This window comes from Oryx dammah, unplaced genomic scaffold (genome assembly GCF_014754425.2).
Source record: "Oryx dammah isolate SB20612 unplaced genomic scaffold, SCBI_Odam_1.1 HiC_scaffold_14, whole genome shotgun sequence".
Lineage (NCBI taxonomy): Eukaryota > Metazoa > Chordata > Mammalia > Artiodactyla > Bovidae > Oryx > Oryx dammah.
Window position 1 is genome coordinate 23,901,600 of NW_024070198.1, and position 25,762 is coordinate 23,927,361.

A 25,762-nucleotide genomic window follows, 5' to 3' on the forward strand; every position below is an offset into this window, starting at 1 on the left:
CTTTATTTTGGGGGGCTCCAAAATCACTGCAGATGGTGATTGTAGCCGTGAAATTAAAAGATGCTTACTCCTTGGAAGGAAAGTTATGACCAACGAGATAGCATATTAAAAAGCAGAGACATTACTTTGCCAACAAAGGTCCGTCTAGTCAAGGCTATGGTTTTCCAGTGATCATGTATGGATGTGAGAGTTGGACTATAAAGAAAGCTGAGCGCCGAAGAATTGATGCTTTTGAACTGTGGTGTTGGAGAAGACTCTTGAGAGTCCCTTGGACTGCAAGGAGATCCAACCAGTCCATTCTGAAGGAGATCAACCCTGGGTGTTCATTGGAAGGACTGATGCTGAAGCTGAAACTCCAATACTTTGGCCACCTTATGCGAAGAGTTGACTCATTGGAAAAGACCCTGATGCTGGGAGGGACTGGGAGCAGGAGGAGAAGGGGATGACAGAGGATGAGATGGCTGGATGGCATCACCCACTCGATGGACATGAGTTTGAGTGAACTCCGGGAGTTGGTGATGGACAGGGAGGCCTGGAGTGCTGCGATTCATGGGGTCGAAAAGAGTCAGACATGACTAAGCGACTGAACTGAACCAAACTGAAAGTTGTGGGTTTTTTTTTTTTTTTAATTTTTGGCTGATTGCGGTATCATAGTTCCCCAACAGGGATCAAACCTGTATCCACTGCAGTGGGAACATGGAGTCTTAAAAACTAGATCACCAGTAAACAGTAAAATTTCTCTGCACAAACAGTAAAGAAATTCTGCATAAACTAAATGTTATTCTCTGAATCAAGATTGTTACATATTTCCATGAAAAATACTGATATGTAAGTATTCACAATCATTCTTGGATTGAGAATATTAAGTATTTCCCCTCAATTAGACAAATTCCCCCCAATGCATCTTTGAAGGTGACCACATGAAGTGATCTAACAAAGACCAGACATGTGTCTTATTCACAAGTATTTCCTATACAGCTGGGAAATGTGGTATAATGTTCCACTCTCTGCACTTTTAATTGTTCTAATGTCCCTAAAAACAGTTACTTCAAACTGAGCTCTAATATGAAGACCATCTTAATTTCAGCATTAGTGGAAATAATGAAAATAATTCATAGGTACCCTTTGAAGAAAAGATGAAACTTTATGTACTTATTCATGTATTCTTTACTTGACAAAGGAAATATTATAACACATTAATAAGAAGAGAAAGACAGTAATTAATCTCTGTTAGCTTTTGCCCTGCCAATTTGCTGCCTGAAAGTACTGATTATACTAAGCCTTATGATTAGGACTTTAATTCCTTCCGTTTTTCCTTGTTCCAATTTCTCACGTAGACGTGCTTTGATAAAATCCAGAAGGATAAATTAAAGTGTGACCCAATGAAAGGAATTCTGCAGGAGGCTGCAACTTACCAGAGGGCAAATTCTGGGAGGGAGGAGTAACTAGGCAGGTAGGTGCCACAGTAACTGAAGGAAAGTATAGTCCAGGAGAACATTGCCTATAATATAAAATACAGTGCAAGGATTTAATCATTATGTTCAGGTTAACTGTAGCCTTATAGTTTAATTTCCCTTATTTAATAATTTTCACATAATTCAAATGTATTTGCCTCATGCAATGTCTAGGCTGGTTTCTAAAACTATTAACAGAAAGCTATGAGCAAAGTTAAGATCTGTGTTTAAAAGATTTTTGAGTGAACTAAGGCCATGAGGTCACTGTCTCATGACTTCAGTGATGAATTAAGCACACTGCACTATGTATGTCCCTGTGTGCCTTGAAATGGCCCAAGAACCATAAAATATTCCATAAATATATGAAACATGGTAATTAGAGAAGTTATTCAAACAACTTGAAATACACTGGGCAGTTGCAATAATTCTAGCGTAATTGCATGTCTCTGTCCCTTAGGCCATATCTGGCCCTTAGCTTAATATCTTCCAGTCCTTAGAACAACTATAAAAAGTTATTTTCTCATTTGTACCTACAGTTGAACAAATGAAACATGACTTTAAAGTCTTAGCAACAATGTGTTTAAAATCTACATAGTGAGGATGCTAATACAGGGAAGTGTCTGCTTCTGCTTCCTTGTGTGTGAGGCTTTAGTTTCCCCTCCTTTAGCTGCTGTTCTTCACTGTGGTTCCGTAGACACAACTTTTGCCTTCTCCTATGTCTGTCTTCTTTACACTCAATTCTCTGTTGCTCATTCTGCATATTTTTAATGGCCCTGTTCTCTGCATTTTTACACTTTTCACTTTAACTGAAATTACTATTCCACTAAACTTTATCATTTATTGGGTTTATTTAGCATAGTCTGATCAATAAAAACAGCTTGTATTTTCTGAGCATCCAATGCAAAAATAATTTCTTGTTGGACAGAGGCTTTAATGGAATAATTTTCTATCCTTGCTAGAGAGACACTTCCTCCCATAATTGAAGATTATTAATTTTATATTTTCTTTACATTTATTTTAAATTTATGAAACACAAGACTTTTGAAGAAAACACATACACACACACTAGCCGTCCAGAGAAGAAAAGCAAATGCTCCTTAATTATACTACAAAATCTGATAAATTTGTTTTTGGTGTTTTCTTGTGTTTTTACTTATAAAAATACATTTTTTTGTTAAATATAACTTTGCTCTTTATAGCTATAATAATCATGGATTAAATAAATAGCCTACATAATAATTCATTTCAGAAATGGAACTTGGATCATATATTCCATGACTTCTATTGAATTTTTGTTTGCTTGTTTACCTTGAGCATTTTATCATTAATAATTTTTCAAAAATGTGAATTTTAATGTTCGCATAGTACCTCTTTATGGGATCTTTAACTTATTTAACTATACACAGATTACTGGAAATTTAGGTTGCTTCCAATCTTCTGCTATTATGACAGTGCTTTTAATTTGTTTGCACACAAATGTGTGGCCATATTTCTGATTATTTCCTTTAAACTGTATAGTTCTTGAAGTGGATATAGAATAGATATTTACTTCTCAGGAAGCTTGTATGAATTCATATTCCCACCATTAGGAAAAGAGTGCTCCCAGTTTCACTGCACTCTGTGCTAGCAAATATGAGCTTTAAAAGAATTGTGACTTTGGTAAGTAGAAAAACCTCACCTTTGTTTAAATGACACTTTATAAGATGAATATTCAAAGGAAACATTTTTTATGTTTTTGGTCATTAGTAGTTTTGTGGTTTGGGTGAGTTCCTTATCCATTGTTCTAATGAGATATCTTTTTTCTTATTTCATAAATGATCTGAAAATATTTTGCCATATTTGTTCCAAATACTTTCTTCAGTTTCTTATTTGCCTTTTAACTTTTCATGGTATTTTCAATATTCATAGGTTTAAAATTTGTATATAATGAAATATCTCAATCTTTCTATTTTCACTTTTTTCCTTTGTGCAAAAAGTCCTTCCTCATCCTTAAATTATTTCAATTTTCTACCACAGTTTCGATAGGTTTGTTGTTTGTATTCTCTCTTGCTTTTGTTTATGTTTTGATATACAGTATAACATAAGGACTTAACTTGATACTTTTGTTCTAATATTTTTCTTAATACCATTGTTTAATAATAATTCATATCATCTACTGTGTATAGGTATCATTCTGGGAGTATCTTCATCATATACTTAGCTTCATGTATTCCGGAGCCTGTCCTCACTCTTCAACTCCTTCACTGATTAAGTGACTCCTGAACCAATCCCACACCCTATATGATGACAGCACCATAATGCTAAGGAGGGCCTTCTGCCTTGTCATATTCTCTTTCAGATTATCCCCATTCTCTACTTTCTGTCCTTCTAGATGAACCTTGAAATCATTCATTTAAGTACTCCTGGTCTCTCTCTAAAACATTTGATAAAACTATGAATTTCTTTCTGTAAAGAATATCAGAACTATATGTATGATAACCAGACTTTCCATGCAGGAGTATGTCTCTATATGTTTAAATATTATGTCAGTGATTTTTGTAATTTTCTTCATTAGGGTCACTCCTAAGTATTTAAATCTTCTAATTGTAAGGATGTTTATTTTGAAACCAGCATCTTACTGAGCATTCTTTTATTAGTCCAAGGAGATTATTGTATTATCCATTATCTCTTTTCCCCTAGCTATAAGTTTTATATGTTCATATTTTGTTGCATTGACTAGAACTTCCAAGTTGATATTAAATAACAGTAGTAACATTGTGTATCCTTGATGATTTAATCCTAATTTTATTATGGATTCCTTTAGAGTTTAATGATTCAACATGAATGTTGGCTACTAGTTTGAATTAACTATTAATTCCTTTGATAAGACTATACCACGTAACCAAACTGGGAGTATTTTAAAGATGAAGAGTAGATACAGTCCATATAGAAACATATCTCAGAGATATTACAGGTTTGGCTCCAGACCACAGGAATAAAGTAAATATTGCCATAAAGTGAATCACACATTTTTGTTTCCCAATACATATAAAAGTTATGTCTACACTATAATATAGTCTATTAAATGTGTAATAATATTATGTTTAAAGAAATCATTTATACAACCTAATTAAAAAAATACTTTATCTCTAAAAATAATAATCATCAGCTGAGCCTTTAGAGTCATAAGCTTTTTGATGATGGAGGGTCTTGCCTTCTTGTTCATGGCTGTTGACTGGGGTTGGTGATTGCTAAAGGTTGGGGTGGCTGTGGCAATTTATTAAAATAGGACCACAATGAAGTTTGCTTGATTTACTCACCCATTCATGAATGATTTCTCTGTAGCATGCAATTCTGTTTGTCAGCATTTAGCAACAATAAAACCTCTTTCAAAACTGGAATCAATCCTTTTAAACCTTGTCACTGCTTTGTCAACTAAGCTTATTTATATAATGTTCTAAACCTTTTGTTACCATTTCAACAATCGTCATAGTGTTCTTGCCAGGAGTAGTTTCCTTCTCAAGAAAGCACTTCCTGTGCTCAGCAATAAAAAAAACCTCTGCATCCATTCAAGTTTTATCATGAGATTGCAGCAATTCAGTCACATCTTCAGGCTAAACTAGTTTTAGTTCTCTTGCTATTTCCACTACGTGTACTGTAATTTTCTCCACTAAATCTGGAACCCTCAAAGTCATCCATCAAGGTTAGAATCAACTTCTTCCAAACCCCTGTTAATACTGATATTCTGACCTCTTCCAGTGAGTCATGAATGTTCTTAATGGCATCTAGAGCAGTGAACCCTTTCCAGAGATTTCCAATCTGCTTTACCCAGATCTAGTAGAAGAGTCACTCCTTATGGCAGCTATTGTCTCACAACAAACAAGTCCTAAATTATAAGACTTTAAAGTTGAAATTACTCTTTGATCCATGGGCTGCAGAAAGGATGTTGTGTTAGGACATGAAAACAGCACCAATCCCATTGTACATCTCCATCAGAGCTCTTGGGTGACCAGGTGCATTGTCAATAAGTAGCATTTTGAAAGAAATCTTCTTTTCTGAGCAGTAGGTTTCAATAGTGGGCTTAAAATACTCAGTAAACTATGCTGTCAACAGATGTGTTGTCATCCAGGCTACGTTGTTCCATGTATAGAGCACAGGTGGAGGAGATTTATTATAATTATAAAGGCCCCTGAACTTTCAGAATATTAAATGAGCACTGGCTTCAACTTCAAGTCATGAGCTGCATTAGCCTCTAACAAGAGAGTCAGTCTGTCCTTTGAAGCTTTGAAGCCAGGAATTGACTTTTCCTATCTAGCTAGGAAAGTCCTAGACGATGTCTTCTTCATCTTTTTCATATAAGGCTGTTTTGTTTACACTGAAAATCTTTTTAGTGTAGCCACCTAGTTAGATCTTATGGATAACTTGCTGCAGCTTCTACATCAGCACTTCTTGCTTCACCTTGTACTTTTATGTTATGGAGATAGCATCTTTCTTTGAACCTCTTGAGCCAACCTCTGGTAGCTTCAAACTTCTCTTTTGCAACTTCCTCACCTCTCTCAGCCTTCATAGAATTAAAGACAGTTAGGGACTTGCTCTGGATCAGGTTTTGGCTTAAGGGAATGTTAAGGCTGGTCTGACCTTCTATCCAGAAGAAATATAAAGTTTCTCCATATTAGCAATGTAGGCTTCCCTGGTGGTTCAGATGGTAAAGAATCTGCCTGCAAAGCGGGAGACCCTGGTTTGATCCTTGGGTCAGGAAGTTCCGCTGGAGAAGGAAATGGCAACCCACTCAGGTATTCTTGCCTGGAGAATCCCATGGTTGGAGGAGCCTGGCAGACTCCTGGGGTCGCAAAGAGTTGGACACGACTGAGCAACTTCACTTACTTATATCAGCAATGAGACCTTTTCACTTTCATATCATTTGTGTGTTCTCTGGAATAACACTTTGAATTTTTTTCAAGAATTTTTCTTTTGCATTCATTCCTGCCTAACTATTTGGTATAAGAGGCCTAGCTTTCAGTCTGTCTCAGCTTTTGACGTGCCTTCCTCACTAAGCTTAATTACTTCTAGCTTTTGATTTAAAGTGAGAGATATGCAACTCTTCCTTTCACTTGAACACTTAGAGGTCCCTGTCAGGTTATTAATGGGCCTAATTTCAATATTGTTGGGTCCCAAGGAATAGGGAGACATGAAGAAAGAGAGACAGGATAATGGCTGTTTGATGGAACAGTCAGAACATACAAAAAATTTAGAGATTAAGTTTGCCCTCTTATATGAGTATAGTTCATTGCCTCCCAAAATGAATACAATGGTAACATCAAATATCACTCATCACCATAACAAATATAATAATAAAAAGTTTGAAATATTAGAAGAATTACCAAATGGGACAGAGTCACGAATTGAGCAAACGGTGCCAGTAGATTTGCTCAGTGCAGGGTTGCCACAAAAAAAAAAAAAAAAAAAAAAGCAATATTTGCAAACAATAAAACAAGGTATGCCTGTAGACATACCTTGTATTGCTGCAGCGAGGAAGCCAATTCTGACTTCATGTTGGAAACTGTCTCTTTGACTTGCTTTTTCATTGCTTTTATTATTATAATCATACTTAATGGCTTGCCTGGAGGACCCTGCTCCTCTGCTTGACTGTAAACTAAAGTGCCTTTGTTCAGCACATGGAGAGAAACTTTGTCCAGCACATGGAGAGAAACTTTGTCCCTATCCACCTGTGAAAGGAGAGATTAACACACCCCTTCCAAAGGCAGGCCATTGCCTTGGAGATGTTTTGCAAGAATGAACACCCTTTCAACTTTACTTCCCACTGCATCACACTGTCTATTCTGCCTTTTGACTTTAGTTCCTCATTGCTTCTTTCTGATCTATAAAAGAACCTGGCATCCAGACCCCAATAAGATGGTTATTGTGAGGCTCTAGCCTGCCATCTTCTCTGTCAGCTGGCTTTCTGATTAAGTCTCTTCCTTCCCTCAGCACAACTGAGTGACTGAACAACAAAAACACTGATTGACGTAGTACCTAAGTGACATGTTATACATGTCATTTATGTGTTAACATATGTTAATTATACATAACATAGTAGGTTATATGTTATATATATAATTTCAATTTTTTCAGCACAGTCTTGACAGTAGATTTATCTTTATCATAGAAAAGGAAATTGAGGCTCAGAGACTTATCTTTAGAAGTTATACACATCTCTTCAGCCAGATTTTCAATAAATCATCAGGAAAGAAAAAACTGTTCTAAAAAAGGTTTTTAAACAGCAGTTAGTGCTCGAGTAGTGTTCTAGTTCAGTGCTTCTCAAGTTTAACGTGCATATGAATTAACTGGGGAAATACTGTTAAAATACAGATTCTGACTCATAGGTCTGTGATGGGAGCAGAGTTTCGGGCATCCTAGGTGATGCAATGTTGACTGTAAGCAGACCACACTTTGAGTAGCAAGGCTCTAGCCTACTTAATTAAATCCTATGTGATCAGCCTGATTTGGCCCTTAAAAATGTTTATTACAACAACAACAACAAAAAAACCCAACCAGTCAAAAAAAACCCCAAACCCTACATTTATAAGAAAGATATGGTCACATCTTTAATACAATCCTTTGGTCATGGTAAAGGAAGAGTCTTGCAAGATATCTTTTAATTTGATCTTTCTGGTCATTTCAGAGGAAGTTGTATATGTAGATGACAGAACAGAGCTGCTGGTCAGAAAAAGCCACAACTTCATAAGGAACACTAGTTGCCAGGATGCCCACAGTTCCATTCATACACTGGAGTACAGTCTTTTTCTTGATTCCAATATTAATAAGTACTATGAAATTCCCACAAGGGTGGCAAATGGTACTGTTCTTGACAAAATGAACATTCTTCTTGGGGAATACTTGCACCTACCTAGGAAAAGATACAATCACCATCAATAAAATACATTTTAAATACTTTTTCATTTTTTTTTTTTAATAATGCAAGTGTCAGGCGAGTGTACGCTCTTCGGTTCTGTCTTGTCTCAACAAAGATTTGGAGTGACAGACATTAAAGCCCTCGGCGAGTCACAGCCCTCAGGTCTTGGACAGACCGTGTTATAGCTCTTAGACAAATCAGTGTTACAGCTCTGTTTTATTTAGAAGTTAGCAGGAGAATCCATCCTCCAAGCGTGGAAAGTAACTGGAAAGTGAAGTCGCTCAGTCGTGTCTGACTCTTTGAGACCCCGTGGACTGTAGCCCATCAGGCTCCTCCGTCCATGGGATTCTCCAGGCAAGAATACTGGAGTGGGTTGCCATTTCCTTCTCCAGGGGATCTTCCCAATCCAGGAATCGAACCTGGGTCTCCTGCATTGCAGGCAGACGCTTTAACCTCTGAGTCAACTGGAAAGGGCATACCAAAACCACGCAGCGGGGAAAGACAGAGAAAGTGCTGTGGCTCCTCCTTTGATATGTTTTTTCCTCCCCCTGGGCCTGCCCTATGCAAATTGGGCTTAGCCAGGAGTGCTGTTTGTTCTATCTGAGGTCTTCACTCAGGTCCTCGGACCTGCCTTTGTTCTATTTTCACGGGCTTTTCCCTTCCCCGTCTTTTAGCCACCGCCATTTTGGACGCCTTTTCTCTATTTTAACTACCTAACACAAGCAATAGATCATTAACATCTTTGAAACTCATCTATTCCCTTTTCACCCCATTTCTGCCCAAAACACTCTCTCAGATAAAAACACAGGAGGTTGCTGTGTGTTCTGAACTGGACAGTTCCAGTCCAGGCACTATAGAAATTTAAATGCAGACTGAAAATTCTCTAGGTCTCAAAAGCCTTCTTCAGAGAGCTTTTCTAGTGAAGCACAACCTCTGTTCAAACCTAAGAAAATCTGGGAAGGATTTCTGAAGTCCTGTATACGTGGAAAAGAAAATGTGAAAACGACAGAGAAAAGAGCTTGATTCTCAAAGAAAACAGGGTGCATTCTGGGCACTAATTTTACCTTTAAAATTAGTTTTGATTTTAAAAATAAACTTTAAAAAGCAACTTCGAATAGGACAGCCTGCTTTATGGTTGTAAGCTCAGTAGGAAATTTTCCATCTTTACAAAAAAGGAGCGTATGTAGCCTTTAGATTTAAAACTCAGATAAATGCAGAAAGTAAAAGGAATCATAGGACATGAATGAAAAGGTGAGAACACAAAAGGAATATATTTTAAAGTATAAAGGAATATATTTAAAGTATTTTAAAGGAGGGTGTGGTGAGTGTCAGCTAGAGAAAGAAGAGGAGAGTCTGAGAGGAGGCAAGGGTCTACCTCTATTTAAATGTTAAAGAGAAGCTTAAAGATGGTGGAGAGGACAAGAGAAGGTTTGGAGAGAAAGTTCAAGGGAATAGTACAATCAGGACGCGTGGTGGATGCTGTTTGGAACACTGCAAGTAACACTCTAGAATGTGGAAGGAAAGCAATGCCAACTTACACCTGTGCAGCGTTTTTTGTTTTTCACATGCCACTGTAAGTGCAAACAAATCCAGAGTCAGTGGTCAGGAGACAGACGGAAGGGACTGATGGCCGTAAGTACGGAGGAAATCACCAAAGGCGGGAAAGAGCTGTTATTAAAGTGGCCACTGAATAACTGGACGCGCTGGGGATGGGAGTGGGGAGGGGCGGGAGAAAGGTTACAGAGAAAGGAAGTCTGCAGGAAGGCATTGGGGGTTGACCGGGAAGAGGTGGAATTTGAAAGTGAGCAGGTCTAAGAAGCTGAGGGAAGGGAGAGGATGTAGTCTGAGGGAAGAATTTTCTCAAGACCAAAGTGTGAGCGGCGAGGCCGGGGATACCGCACTTCAAAGACGTGACGCTGTAGGCCTCGACTCTCTCCCGGCCTTGCCCAGGGGCCCTGTGTCTCTTACTCCGTCCGCGGCCGTGAGAGTCTGTTACTCGGAGGCCCGGGACTGCCCCCAGCTTGCAGACCGGAAGCCTCCACTGTTTAGATTCCCATGACCCCTGCGCCCATTGGTTCTGCCATTTCGGCTGCTCCCCCTCGAACCAAGCCGGTTGGTGGCAGCGCTGAGCTGTCTCAACCAACGGGAGAGCGGTGAGTGAAGCAGGGGGGCGGGCCTCCAGTGGGTACTGGAGTGGCCCAGCCTAGGGCAAATAGTTACAATGTTGGTAAATGACGACAGTCGACTTTAACGTTGAGTGCTGACCGTCCAAGCGCCGGTGCAGGTATAATTTCATTCACTATTCAAATCCCCAATTAGCCCCATTTTACAGGAAAAGAAAGGGAGAATAAGAGAATTTCCCCAAGATTACAAAGCTGAGTAATTTACGAATTACAAAGCTAATTTAAAAGACTTTAAAGCCAAGTCTGAAATGCAAAACCTTCAATTACTGTATTACACTTTGTGGTGTACCCTCGGCTATTTCAAGGACAGCTAGCTTCTGGAAGTAACTGATAAGACACGTTAGCAATTTGCCTTAACTTCTGACCATCCCTCTCAGACCATTACTTGCCCTCTCTTGCCTTCTTTATTCCCTCTCCTCCAATCCTCCCCTCTTCCCTTCTTTAGGGCTCTCCTTCCTGTCTTGCCAAATTCTTACCTTCATTCTGTCAGAAATGTTTATTGAGTTTCTCCTGTGCATCTGCTAGTCAGTTGAAACTGTAGAGGGAAATACTCAATAAACCAATCTATTCTAGGAATAGAAAAGAGGTTTTTTAAAAGCCATACTGAGGATGAAAGGCTGGGAGACAGATTCAAGAAGCACTTGAATTGTGTTCCACCAGACAACCAACCCTGCTCACACTTTGATCTGGGACTTCTAGCCTCCAGAATTATGAGAATAAATTTCTGGTGTTTAAGTCACTCAGTTTGGGGTATTTTGATAATGGCAGCCCTAGCAAACTAAGACAGGCATGGAATCATAGCATGGAATCATAATCAAACTCAGGCAGGAAGGCTCCAAGATGGATGTGTTTATTAATTACCACACTCTGCTGCTCCAATAATAGAGCTAATAAAAAATAAAAACACAGCCTGCCTCTCCCTTCCCAAATAAATGGAACAGTTCAGTTCATTTCAGTCGCTTAGTTGGGTCCGACTCTTTGCGACCCCATGGACTGGAGCACCCCAGGCCTTCCTGTCCAACACCAACTCCCGAAGTTTGCTCAAACTTGGTCCATCAAGTTGGTGATGCCATCCAACCATCTCATCTTCTGTCATCCCCTTCTCCTCCTGCCTTCAATCTTTCCCACCATCAGGGTCTTTTCCAATGAGTCTGTTCTTTGCATCAGGTGGCCAAAGTATCGGAGTTTCAACTTCAGCATCAGTCCTTCCAATGAATATTTAGGACTGACTGGTTGGATCTCCTTGCAGTCCAAGGGACTCTCAAGAGTCTTCTCTAATAGCACAGTTCAAAAGCTTCAATTCTTCGGTGCTCAGCTTTTTTTTTATAATAATAAGTAATGGCACAGTAATCAAATAAAACATTGACTACTCTTTTCCAAAGGGAGTAGGAAATAGCAATCCACTCCAGTATTCTTGCCTGAAAAATTCCATGAACAGGGGAGCTTGGCAGGCTACAGTCCATGGGGTTGCAAAGAGTCAGACATGACTGAGCGATTGAACATGCACTCTTTTCCAGTATCTGTATTATGTGCTCTGGAAGCCCCTCTTTCCTAATTAAGAGGGGGCTGAATGAGTGGATGACCTGGCCAGACGATTTTCATAGACCTGTAGACTAAATCCACTAATCTACTTGACTTTGAGCGTGTACCCCTTCTAGGGCTTCAATATCCCCATAGTTAATAGATTTTTGAAAGCAGCATCATCCTTCAGATATTGCTGTGCTATGCTATGCTAAGTCACTTCAGTCGTGTCCGACTCTGTGCAACCCCAGAGACAGCAACCCACCAGGCTCCCCCATCCCTGGGATTCTCCAAGCAAGAACACTGGAGTGGGTTGCCATGTCCTTCTCCGATGCATGAAAGTGAAAAGTGAAAGTGAAGTCGTTCAGTCATGTCCTACCCTCAGTGACCCCATGGACTGCAGCCTACCAGGGTCCTCTGTCCATGGGATTTTCCAGGAAAGAGTACTGGAGTGGGGTGCCATTGCCTTCTCCACCTTCAGATATTAGTAATATCCAAATTTGTGCTGTTTCCTTTGGGTTAAAATTAAAAGGATGTGTCCTAAGAGTGACAGTAGGGACAGCAACCCTCCCAGTAGTCATATTAAGTTAGTTCAGTTCAGTTCAGTTGCTCAGTCATGTCCGACTCTTTGTGACCCCATGAATCGCAGCAGGCCACGCCTCCTGTCCATCACCATCTCCCAGAGTTTACTCAGACTCACCTCCATCCAGTCCGTGATGCCATCCAGCCATCTCATCCTCTGTTGTCCCCTTCTCCTCCTGCCCCCAATCCCTTCCAGCATCAGAGTCTTTTCCAATGAGTCAACTCTTCGAATGACGTGGCCAAAGTACTGGAGCTTCAGCTTTAGCATCATTCCTTCCAAAGAAATCTCAGGGTTGATCTCCTTCAGAATGGACTGGTTGGATCTCCTTGCAGGCCAAGGGACTCTCAAGAGTCTTCTCCAACACCACAGTTCAAAAGCATCAGTTCTTCGGCGCTCAGCCTTCTTCACAGTCCAACTCTCACATCTATACATGATCACAGGAAAAACCATAGCCTTGACTAGACGGACCTTAGTCAGCAAAGTAATGTCTCTGCTTTTGAATATACTATCTAGGTTGGTCATAACTTTTCTTCCAAGGAGTAAGCGTCTTTTAATTTCATGGCTGCAATCACCATCTGCAGTGATTTTGGAGCCCCCCAAAATAAGGTCTGACACTGTTTCCACTGTTTCCCCATCTATTTCCCATGAAGTGATGGGACCAGATGCCATGATCTTCGTTTTCTGAATGTTGAGCTTTAAGCCAACTTTTTTGCTCTCCTCTTTCACTTTCATCAAGAGGCTTTTTAGCTCCTCTTCACTTTCTGCCATAAGGGTGGTGTCATCTGCATATCTGAGGTTATTGATATTTCTCCCGGCAATCTTGATTCCAGCTTGTGTTTCTTCCAGCCCAGCGTTTCTCATGATGTACTCTGCATATGAGTTAAATCAGCAGGGTGACAATATACAGCCTTGACGTACTCCTTTTCCTATTTGGAACCAGTCTGTTGTTCCATGTCCAGTTCTAACTGTTGCTTCCTGACCTGCATACAGATTTCTCAAGAGGCAGGTTAGGTGGTCTGATATTCCCATCTCTTTCAGAATTTTCCACAGTTTAATGTGATCCAGGTGAACGTCAACATTCTAGGAATCAGCGAACTAAAATGGACTGGAATGGGTGAATTTAATTCAGATGACCATTATATCTACTACTGCGGGCAGGAATCCCTCAGAAGAAATGGAGTAGCCATCATGGTCAACAAAAGAGTCCGAAATGCAGTACTTGGAGGCAATCTCAAAAAACAACAGAATGATCTCTGTTCGTCTCCAAGGCAAACCATTCAATATCACAGTTATCCAAGTCTATGCCCCAACCAGTAATGCTGAAGAAACTGAAGTTGAACGGTTTTATGAAGACCTACAAGACCTTTTAGAACTAACACCCAAAAAGATGTCCTTTTCATTATAGGGGACTGGAATGCAAAAGTAGGAAGTCAGGAAACACCTGGAGTAACAGGCAAATTTGGCCTTGGAATGCGGAATGAAGCAGGGCAAAGACTAATAGAGTTTTGCCAAGAAAATTTAGTCCAGACAGAAAAAGGGAAAAGGCTCTCCAGGTGATTGCGCGACTGGCTCTGGGCTATGGAAAGGAATGTTGGGAGAGCATGTTCTGGAATCTCAGGTAAGCACTGGAGCCGGCCCAAAGGCCCTGAAGTATTGGAAGCCTTGGGGTAGGAAGCCTTGGGGGCTCGCCTTCTGCCGCCAGGGCGCCGGGCGTGGGAGGTCAGGGTCTGGGTGGAGCGTGGATCCACTCGCCTGTAAAGTGAAGCCACCATCCTTCCGGGTCAGGGAAGGGCTCTGCCGATTTTGAGCGTCATTTGTGCATCTCGATATGTCAGCACCTCTTGGCCAGCATGATGAACTCTGGCACAGTCGCCACCTGAGGTGTTCTAATTAAGACTTAATCCCCACCAAACCCGGAAGGCCGGCGCGGCCTCAGGGCTTACGGGGTGGCGTCCGGCCATGATCGCCCACCCGGCAAGCGGGCTGCGGCGTTTTCCTTCTTGCAGAGGGTGGGGAATGTAGCAGAGTGCGGGGTAGGGCCGCCCCGGAGGGCTTCTGCGCGCGGGTTTGGTTTACGTCTGATGGGAAGGGAGGGAGGGAGGGAAAGAGGGAAGGCGGGGCGATCGACTTTTTAATTCGCCTGCAAACCCGGGCGCCAGCTTTATCTGTGGGGCGGCGAGATGTCCGGAGGATCAGCTAGGAGCCTGGGCAAGGGTGAGACCTGCCGACCGTGATCCGACGCGTGCTGAGGGGTAGGGGGGTGGGGGTGGGGGTGGGGGGCGGCTTCTGCTTCGGAGCTGAGCGGCCCAGGAGACTTCACATTCGCGGGAAACCGGATGTCCCCACTGCGGTCTAGGCTGTAACCGCGTCCGCTTCTCTCCGCAGGAAGCGCGCCCCCGGGGCCCGTCCCCGAGGGCCTGATCCGTGTCTACAGCATGAGGTTCTGCCCGTATGCCCAGAGGACTCGCCTGGTCCTGACGGCCAAGGGTATCCGGTGAGGACCGAGGCAGGGGCCGCTCCCAGCCTGCCAGGAACCAGCTGCTTGGGGAGGCTTGGACAGGCCTGGGGGCGGGGGATGAGAATCTCTGATAGGGTCCCCACAGCTTCCTTTTCTGCCAAATACAGTATTCTTAGCCTTCTGCGGGGTGATAAAGGCCTAGTGGTAAAGAACTCGCCTGCCAGTGCAGGAGACATGAGACTCGAGTTGGATCCCTGGGTTGGGAGGATCCCCTGGAGGCGGGCATGACAACCCACTCCAGTATTCTTGCCTGAATAGTCCCATGGACAGAGGAGCCTGGCGGGTTACAGTCCACGGGGTTGCAAAGAGTCATACAGGACTGAAGCGACTTATTGCATGCATAGAAAGCTATGAACTCTGTTCCCCTGGTGGGGAGTGGAAGGAATGCCACAGACTGCACCAGTTGAGGACATCTCGTTTAGATTAACCTAACCATTTTATGGGTCAGCAAAGCTGGGGCTCCAGTAAAGTTGGTGGTATGCAGAGATCACTGGAATGGGAATCACAGGCAGTGGCTCTTTTAGCTTTGGCACATCCCTGAGTCCTTCTGTACTGCCTTCTCCTTCATCCCAGGATTTACCCTTTCTTTTCACAGTATGAAATTGCAGAAATCTTGATTGGCAGGGAGCCTCATTGTTCTTGCAGTGGCTTGTATCTTAGTGTACAGTAATCTGTCAGCAGACGAACCCTGTAATACATACACACAGACGCCAGTACTCAATCTGGCTATTCCTTTGTTTCCATGGGGGAGAGGGTGGGGTTGTGTATTTAATAGTACCTCAAGCTAAATGCTATTGTAGCTTCTGAGGTGGATGGGGAGAGAGGAAACACAAGATGTTAGGGTGTATTATTTCTGAGTAACTAATCTGTTCTATTGAACACTTATCCAGCCTTGACAATGATATGGATCTGGCTGCAGCAATTATATGAAACTTCCCTTCCTCTTATTTCCCCTAAAATCTCTCAGACAAGAGAGAAGTTAGATCTAAAAAACAATCTTAGTATAGTCTGGACTTCACCTGTTTCTTCTTTATGGGTTTACTTAGTGTGATTTACCCATGTGGCAGTTTTAAAAAATATCAATGCATGGAGATTTAATCTGGGAGCTTATTTTGTGGTTGAATTTTTTGGATTCTCTAATATTCTTATAAAAAATGACTAGCTTTCTATTCAAATTAGCAAAAGGAATTTAGTTTTATCATATTGATTCTATATAGTGGGTGTGGACAAACTCAATTAGTTGGCTGATTTATTTTTGCAATTAAGATACATCTTAGTCCCAAATGGAATATCTAATTGACAGTCTTGAAGCATTTCCACTTATTTATTCAACCAGTGTGTACTGAGTACCTATCTGAAAATGTTTATATTTTTTCATAGCATATAAATCTGTTTAAAACTTTGCTGATTTACATGTTTGTTTATGAATATGACCAAGACACACAAGATCACTGCTTTCCTGGAGCTTATATTCTAGGGAGGGGACATAACAAACATGTAATTAAGTGAGCAAAGTAATTTCAGTTACATATGATCAGTACAATGGAGAAAGTAATTCAAGAAATACTGAAAAAGCTAATTGTGGCCAGATCATAATGACCAAACCGGAAGTCACAGGAAACATGTGACAGGTAAGCAGGGGCCAGATCATATGGCATGGAAAGGGGTTTAGAGTTTATCCTCACTGCAGTGAGGAGCACTTGAGGGGCATGCAAAGAATTGACTCTTTGGAAAAGACTCTGATGCTGGGAGGGATTGGGGGCAGGAGGAGAAGGGGATGACAGAGGATGAGGTGGCTGGATGGCATCACTGACTCGATGGATGTGAGTCTGAGTGAACTCCGGGAGTTGGTGATAGACAAGGAGGCCTGGCGTGCTGCGATTCATGGGGTTGCAAAGAGTCGGACACGACTGAGCAACTGAACTGAACTGAAGTAAGCAGGAGGGTGGCCTCATCCAGTTCACTTTTGTAAATGATTGTGGGGGATGAACTATAGGGAGGTAACAGGAAGCACAGGGGCCAGAGGGACTGCTGTAGAGGTCCAGGTGGCAGGTGATGTCTTGGATGAGGTGGCAAGTGTTAAAGCTGAGAAGCAGATGAAGTCCGGCTGATTTGAAGGTCTAGCTGACAGGTCTTGCTGATCCAGGTGATTTGAGGAAGAGGGGGTAGGGGCAAGAGATAAAGGCCACGCTGACTCCATAATTTGGCGTCTGATCAGCTAAGTGGGTGATGGGACCGATGACATTTTATTCAGGAATACAAGAAAAATGTTACTGTCTTCACTGTCTTCTATGTTTTTCAGGCATGAAGTCATCAACATAAATCTGAAAAATAAGCCTGAGTGGTTCTTCAAGAAGAATCCCTCAGGCCTGGTGCCGGTTCTGGAAACCAGTCAGGGTCAATTGATCTGTGAATCTGCCATCACTTGTGAGTACCTGGATGAAGCATATTCAGAGAAGAAGCTGTTGCCAGGCGACCCCTATGAGAAAGCTTGCCAAAAGATGGTCTTTGAGTCCTTTTCTAAGGTGCGTGTTTAAGAAATTTCAGCTCCTATTTAAAATGTCTTTGTTTTTAAAGCTGAATCAGTGCTGTCACTCTTGGTTCAGTGATTTGTGAGGGAAAGACAAACAGGATTATGCTCTTGCCGGCTCTGACATGTACTATGCACCCTTTCATAATCTGGACCCTGTTTACTTTTCAAAGTTACATCTCTTCACTCTTCTCCTAATACTTTATATTCATGTCATGCTGAATATTTTTATTTTTCCCAAACTTGCCACCTTCTTCTCTATTCTTGCTAAAAGACTCTTTCTCCTTCTCACTTTGCCAAATTGTCTTCAAGTTTCTTTCATGTACAGTACATGCCATTCAGTGTCCTTTTAAGATATATTTGACTCAGACTCACCAAAATGGCTTATTTGTAGCTTATAAAATCCTAAACAGTATAGCATCGTTGGTGACAAAACTGTTTCTAGGATCAGTATATAACCTCTGTGAAGAGGAACTGGTGTACATTTCAAGTGTATGGAATACCCTGACACGGACTGTGAGGGTTCTATCCTATTTTAATGTGACAGGGTCAGTATGGTTAGCCTCACACTGATAAACTAAGACATTATTCTCTGTCTAGGTACCACCTTTGATATCGGGGATTCTTAGAACACAAAATAAGGAAGACTGCTCTGGCCTAAAAGAAGAATTGCATAAAGAAATCACCAAGCTAGAGGAGGTAATCAATCCCTTCTCCTTGATTCTTTTTGGATTAAGTGATATATTATACCCGCACTCATTTCTCCTCTTTTCTTCATACTCCCATCTCCAAAATGACTTTAAGGTAATTAGAAATAACATCAAATAGGAAATTTTAGTTTACAACAGATAGCAGCTGTAAGCTGTAAGCAGCTGTAAGCTGTAGCAGCTGTAAGCTGCTATATTTAAGATACAACCAAAATACCTAAAAACGTTTTGTCATGGGCCTGCTTTTAAAACTTTTTATTGCACTGACACCAAAACATTAAGGAAAAATTTCAACCAAATTTCCATGGCTTTACACCTGTTTATGTTTTTCCATGCTTGTTTTCAGTCCTTGAACATATATTTAAAATGTTAACATAACTATAATCAGAACATAAGTCATTGTGGTTTTTTCCACTTAATATTATATAATAAACTTTATGGAAATAAAGTTATTTCATACCATTAAAACTTAAATAAAATTATACAAAAATGTTATTATATAATGAACATTTCCCACAAGAGTCTGCCATTAGACAGACACTTGGGGAAACCCAGATGTGTTTTTTCCTCTTCTGTGGGAGAGATGCTATTTGGACCTTTATATGGAATTCTCTTCCATTCACACTCAGCCTTAGGTTTTTACTGAGGGAAGACACAGTTCTTGTCTCCTTTGGAAATGCATCCTAACCTTTTATCAGTAAGTTTGAAGTTTACTGTAAAGTGAGTGAAGTCACTCAGTCATAACTCTTTGTGACCCCATGGACTATAAACCACCAGACTCCTCTGTCCATGGGATTTTCCAGGCAAGAATACTGGAGTGGGTTGCCATTTACTATAGATTTTTTCAAAGCTTTTTTTCCCATTAAGAAAGTTCTATTGCTAGTTTGCATCCGCTGGATCATGGAAAAAGCAAGAGAGTTCCAGAAAAACGTCTATTTCTGCTTTATTGACTATGCCAAAGCCTTTGACTGTGTGGGTCACAATAAACTGTGGGGAATTCTGAAAGAGATGGGAATACCAGACCACCTGACCTGCCTCTTGAGAAATCTGTATGCAGATCAGGAAGCAACAGTTAGAACTGGACATGGAACAACAGACTGGTTCCAAATAGGAAAAGGAGTACGTCAAGGCTGTATATTGTCACCCAGCTTATTTAACTCATATGCAGAGTACATCATGAGAAACGCTGGGCTGGAAGAAACACAAGCTGGAATCAAGATTGCTGGGAGAAATATCAATAACCTCAGATATGCAGATGACACCACCCTTATGGCAGAAAGTGAAGAGGAGCTAAAAAGCCTCTTGATGAAAGTGAAAGAGGAGAGCGAAAAAGTTGGCTTAAAGCTCAACATTCAGAAAACGAAGATCATGGCATCTGGTCCCATCACTTCATGGGAAATAGATGGGGAAACAGTGTCAGACTTTATTTTTGGGGGCTCCAAAATCACTGCAGATGCTTTTTGCAGCCATGAAATTAAAAGATGCTTACTCCTTGGAAGAAAAGTTATGACCAACCTAGATAGTATATTCAAAAGCAGAGACATTACTTTGCCGACTAAGGTCTGTCTAGTCAAGGCTATGGTTTTTCCTGTGGTCATGTATGGATGTGAGAGTTGGACTGTGAAGAAGGCTGAGCGCCAAAGAATTGATGCTTTTGAACTGTGGTGTTGGAGAAGACTCTTGAGAGTCCCTTGGCCTGCAAGGAGATCCAACCAGTCCATTCTGAAGGAGATCAACCCTGAGATTTCTTTGGAAGGAATGATGCTGAAGCTGAAACTCCAGTATTTTGGCCACCTCATGTGAAGAGTTGACTCATTGGAAAAGACTCTGATGCTGGGAGGGATTGGGGGCAGGAGGAGAAAGGGACGACTGAGGATGAGATGGCTGGATGGCATCACGGACTCGATGGACATGAGTCTGAGTGAACTCCGGGAGATGGTGATGAACAGGGAGGCCTGGCGTGCTGTGATTCATGGGGTCACAAAGAGCCGGACATGACTGAGCGACTGAACTGAACTGAATATTTTTTAAAAGTCATGAGAGTGTTGGATTTTATTGAGTATTTTGTCTTCATCTATTACATCTGATGAAATGTTCACTGAATATTTTCCCTTTAATCTGATGAATAGGTATGGTAGCATTGACAGATTTTTCTGGTGTTGAACTGTGCCAGTATTACTGTGTAAAACCCACTTGCTTTCAGTGGATTTTCATATATATTTTAAAACTAGTTGATATTTCATTATTGCATATTTGTTCATAAAAGAGACTATTTGTTATCATATCTTTGTGGTTTTTTTGTTGTGGTGGTGGTAGTTTGTTATTTTGGCCATGTCAGGAGGCCCCTGGCAATGAAAGCACAGAGTCCTAACCACTGGACCCCCAGGGATTTCACTATTTGGTTTTTATATCAGGGATTTTCTCAACTCATAAAATGAGTCAGATTACTTTGTCTGGTTTTTTAAGTTCCGAAACCATTTGATAGGGTTTGGCAATTTCTGTAAAACATTTGAGTCCAGTGTCTTTTATAGGGGTACAGTTTTTATCAGTGGTTCAGTTTCCTTAATGTTAATTGATTTTCAGGATTTTTATATTCCACTTTTGTAATTGGACTGTAATGAGTTGTAATTCATTTGTAATGAATCAGTTTTGTAATTTACATTTTTCTTTACAGTTACATATTTCATATTCTCATTTATATAGACAGAAAGAGATCATGTTTCCTGATTTAGAAAAGTCTCTATGTACAACTCAGAGAAGGCAATGGCAACCCACTCCAGTACTCTTGCCTGGAAAATCCCATGGATGGAGGAGCCTGGTAGGCTGCAGTCCATGGGGTCATGATGAGTCCGACATGACTGAGTGACTTCACTTTCACTTTTCACTTTCATGCACTGGAGAAGGAAATAACAACCCACTCCAGTGTTCTTGCCTGGAGAATCCCAGGGACAGCGGAGCCTGGTGGGCTGCTCTTTATGGGGTCGCAGAGTCGGACACGACTGAAGCGACTTAGCAGCAGCAGCAGCTATATACAACTACAACTGACTTGAACAAGGTAGAGGTTTAAGGTGCCAAGTCCCCAAGCAGTAGAAAATCCACATACTACCTACTAAATTTGGGGTTAGTTGGGGGACATATAATTTTCTTCCGATCTAATTTCAGACTCCAGGTTAAGGACTCATGCGTTAAAGTGAGTGGTACTATTTCCATGTTTCAGGCTGCTGAGAGAGTATTTCCTTCTGACTGAAACTATCATACTTAATTTTACTTATGCATAATATAATTACCAGGCACTACAATTTAAGGACAGACCTAGACAATATTGGTTCATTGTACAATTCTGAGTGCCTAATAACTGCAAGGCACTCTGCTGAACAGTATGGGAGGTAGAAAGTGAGAGGCAGTCCATACCGTTCAGATGATTGGTTAGATAGTAGACCAAAAATAAATACTCAGGTAGATATAAATAATCTATCTACAATGCAGGATGTTATAAGGGCCCTGAGAAAAATCATGGATGTTTTATAAAATGCTTTGGTGTTTATTAGCCAGATAATATTCTCAATATTCTGTTTGCAAAACCATAATATTAATTCATCTCCTTAAATTTCAGACATATACTTTTGTACTTGGTTTTCAAAGAATTTTATGTGGCATTGTTTAATAGTTAACCTAGTTATGTCCAGTTTATTTTTAGTAAAGTTTTTATTGACGTATCATATGCAGAGACTTACCAAAAGCGTAAGAGTATAGCTTGAATTTACAAAGTGAAGACAGCCATGAAATTGGCATCCATATCAAGAAATAGAATATTAGTTTTGGATGATTTCTGTACTTTGTACAAATGGAATCATATACACTTTGGGGTCTGACTTCTTTCATACAGGATCAAGTTTCTGAGGTTGTATATGCTGGGTATAGTTCATTCCTATTCTTTGTATAGTGTTCCAGCATATGACTACTGCACAGTTTATCCATTTTAGTCCTGATGGGCAGTATTCTTATGCTGTTTAATATTCAGGTTCTGACTGATAAGAAGACAACCTTCTTTGGTGGCAATTCTCTTTCTATGATTGATTACCTCATCTGGCCCTGGTTTGAACGGCTGGAAGCTCTGGAGTTGAATGAGTAAGACATTTGAATATTTTTTGCATGATTTAGGACAATAATAACTGGAATTATGTATACTAACCTTTCATATAGACAAAAATTAATATATCTCATTCAATTGACATGAATGGGAACAAGCAGACAGGAGGAGACTTGGACTTTCCAGAGCATGTCCTACACCTACACTCACCATTTTCTCCCATCTCTGGGCTGGGCAGGGGTGGGGAATTCTGTAACAGGTAGTAAAATGTTTGAAAAGTGATTTACTCCTCCCCTGGTTAGAAACCCATAATGATGCACATTTTAGTAAGGACGTCAGGCAGGATTGTGTGACCAATGCCACCTTCCATTTACCAGCAAGAGTCCCACACTGTTTCCCGAACTCCATGTTTTGAAGTTTAGCAGCCATCTTGGCTTACTCCCGTTTCCTAGAGCTTAGAGCTGCTCAGTTGCTATTAGTCACTGTCTGACCACAGAGTAATAAATATGTCATGTTCTTGATTGTCTTTCACATTCTCATTTTAAAAAGCTATCAGTCTCTTAGTTTGGACAAGTTCTTAGGTTAACTGAGGAAGTCACTTCACTCTAGTCTTAGAATCCTCTTCCACAAAACAAGGACCTCTACAATATCTTCCAAATCTCATATTTTATGATTATGCACATCTTAAAGAAGTATTTCTAAAGAACTCTTTGAAAAGATTAGAGGAAAATGATATGAAACTGCAGAGTTAAAGGAACCTTTGCAATACCTTCCTCCCTAGCCTTGTTCATCCCTTCATTATTTCCATTTCCCACAGGTGTGTAGACCACGCTCCAGCTCTTAAGCTGTGGATGGCAGCCATGAAGAAGGATCCCACAGTATCATCTCTCCTCACTGATGTGAAGACCTTTCAAGGTTTCTTCAACCTCTACTTGCAGAACAGCCCTGAGGCTTGTGACTATGGTCTCTGATGGGGACAAGAGTCAGCAATGAAGACATAGCTGATACTTTCCTTCACTAATATGAATAATACCATGGTTTTATTTTACCTTGTGCTCTCATGTCTTATTGAATCACCTCTGATTTGACACCAAATTTGGCCAAACTGTGGGCTTTCCTCCAGGCCTCCTGCAGCAATATAAACACATTTCCTGTCTCAGGGTGTTCAAATGACTCTAAGGGTTCTATCACACTCCATACTGAAAATTTCTAAATCACCTCTAGTGAGAGCTGGAAGTCAGTCTGGATTTTTAACTGCCCATAGGACATTTCCACATGGATACTGTGTTGTCATTGCAAGAGATGCCCTTTCAAGTTTGTCTTCTAGGTTCTGAGTTAAGAACTTTTCAATTCCTCATTCTTTCTTTTCCACGTCTGACTCGGTTTCATGCCTTTTATACAACTGCTGTTGCCACTGATGTCCAGACCCACATTATTTCAAAGCCAAGTGACTAGGTGGTCTCCTATTGGTTCTCTCAGGCTTCAATCACTAACCCTTTCAAAATCCTTCCTACCAAATCCTATGCTGCCCAGCACAAAAGGTGTTCCATGTATATAAGTAAATGCTGAGAAGGCCACATCCATTCTAAAGCTGGATGAATAATTCGGAAATACTAATGTCGTCTCTATACACGTTAGCTCATATGGGCTTCTCACTATTCATTTTCTATCATCACATCACCTCCATGAGAAAGTAGGTCCGAAGAGCATCATTTCATTCTACAGATGATTCAATTAAGGTCCTGAGGTTAAGTGAAGTCTTAAGATGCTGGAGGAAAGTGCTGCAGAACATACCCAGTACAGGGCTCTTATATCAGAACTAGGGAAAGGGCTTTCGACCTGCCCTCATACTCTCTTAAAAAAAAAAAAAAGAGCGCCTAGCAATCCCCCAAGGCTCACCCCTGGATTTCCGATTCGGTATGTCCGGTGGGCCCAGGAGTACACATATGAAATGGGCCTTTCGCCCTATGGTGATGCAGGCGACCTGGGGGCCGCACCCTAGGAGGCAGCAGCGAACTGGATGACTTCACAAAAGGTCTCCAGCCGCCCACCTCCGCCGCCACCAATGCCCACGCTCGGAGCTGACCCATCTCTGCTGCCGTCCGCCTGCCCCACCCAACAAGCCCGGGTCCGCTGTGGGCGGACTTCAGTCGGATGTAGACCCGGGCGCTGAGGTGCCACTACCAGCCACTATTCGGCTTCCACTTTGGCCAGCCACAGACCCGTTGGGATCCAGGATTCCGGTACCCAGGAGCCTGTAACGCGGCCGCTCATTGGCTCAGCTTTGTACCGCTCGGCTGGAGCGCTTCCAAAGACTTGGAGGATTGGTGAAGCTCCGGGCGCCGCGGCCAATTGGCAGATAGAGTCGCGTTCTAAGGGGCGGGTTCCGCCTGGGCCCCGCCTCTCTCTGCGACCCCACCCCCCCACCCCACCCCCCTCCGCTGCATATCCGGTTCCGTTTGCCGCCCGCCGGGAGGTGTCTTGGGGGCGTCTGTCATTTTCCCTGCACCGGGTGGGTTGCTGGGGCCTGCGTAGTATTGAAGGGGAGAGGGGTTTGAGGTCAATTCTGAAACTTGAGATTTCTCACGAATTTGGGGACCCAGAATGGGATTGCCGATTTTTAATTTTGCGTAACACTTTCAGAGGTTAAAGTGTCTGCCTGGAATGCGGGAGACCCGGGTTCGATCCCTGGGTCGGGAAGATCCCCTGGAGAAGGAAATGGCAACCCACTCCAGTACTCTTGCCTGGAGAATCCCATGGAGGGAGGAGCCTGGTAGGCTACAGTCCATGGGGTCGCAAAGAGTCGGACACGACTGAGCGACTTCACTTTCACTTCAGACGAAAGCCCAACTACGGAAGCCCAACTGTTTTCACCAAAGTTTCATCAAAGATTTTAACATTAAAAAAAAAAAAAAAAGCTACTCGGAGGATAAGAAGCAGGTCTTTAAAGCGATTGCCTTTAACTTAAAGGTGGGGGCGGGAGTCCATTTTCTGATTTGACTGAGACAAGTAAAGATGACTCCATATCACTGATTGTCAGCCCTGCATTGGGCACCACTATTTTAGCTACATTGTAGGGACCTGGGTTGGGAAGATCCCCTGGAGTAGGGCATGGCAACCCACTCCAGTATTCTTGCCTGAAGAAGCCCACGGAGAGAGGAGCCTGGTGGGCTCACAGTCCATGGGGTCACAGAGTCGGACACTACTGAGCGACTAAGCACAGCACAGCACAGGGCCCTGGCAGTCGGGGGCATTTGGTCCCCAGGAACGTTCTGTCTTGTCAG

At 41.8% G+C, this 25,762-nt stretch overlaps 1 protein-coding gene and 1 pseudogene across 1 annotated transcript; one reads left to right on the plus strand and one right to left on the minus strand.

Annotated features, from left to right (window-relative positions):
- Nucleotides 1-4,616: 4,616 nt before the first annotated feature.
- Nucleotides 4,617-14,594, minus strand: LOC120873503 (annotated as a pseudogene).
- Nucleotides 14,317-23,527, plus strand: LOC120873606 (glutathione S-transferase omega-1-like). Its single transcript, XM_040254380.1, has 6 exons — nucleotides 14,317-14,847; nucleotides 15,019-15,127; nucleotides 17,454-17,676; nucleotides 18,282-18,380; nucleotides 22,410-22,516; nucleotides 23,296-23,527. Exons 1-6 carry the CDS (start codon nucleotides 14,814-14,816, stop codon nucleotides 23,447-23,449), a joined length of 726 nt encoding a protein of 241 aa, XP_040110314.1. The 5' UTR covers nucleotides 14,317-14,813; the 3' UTR covers nucleotides 23,450-23,527.
- The last annotated feature ends 2,235 nt before the right edge of the window (nucleotides 23,528-25,762 follow it).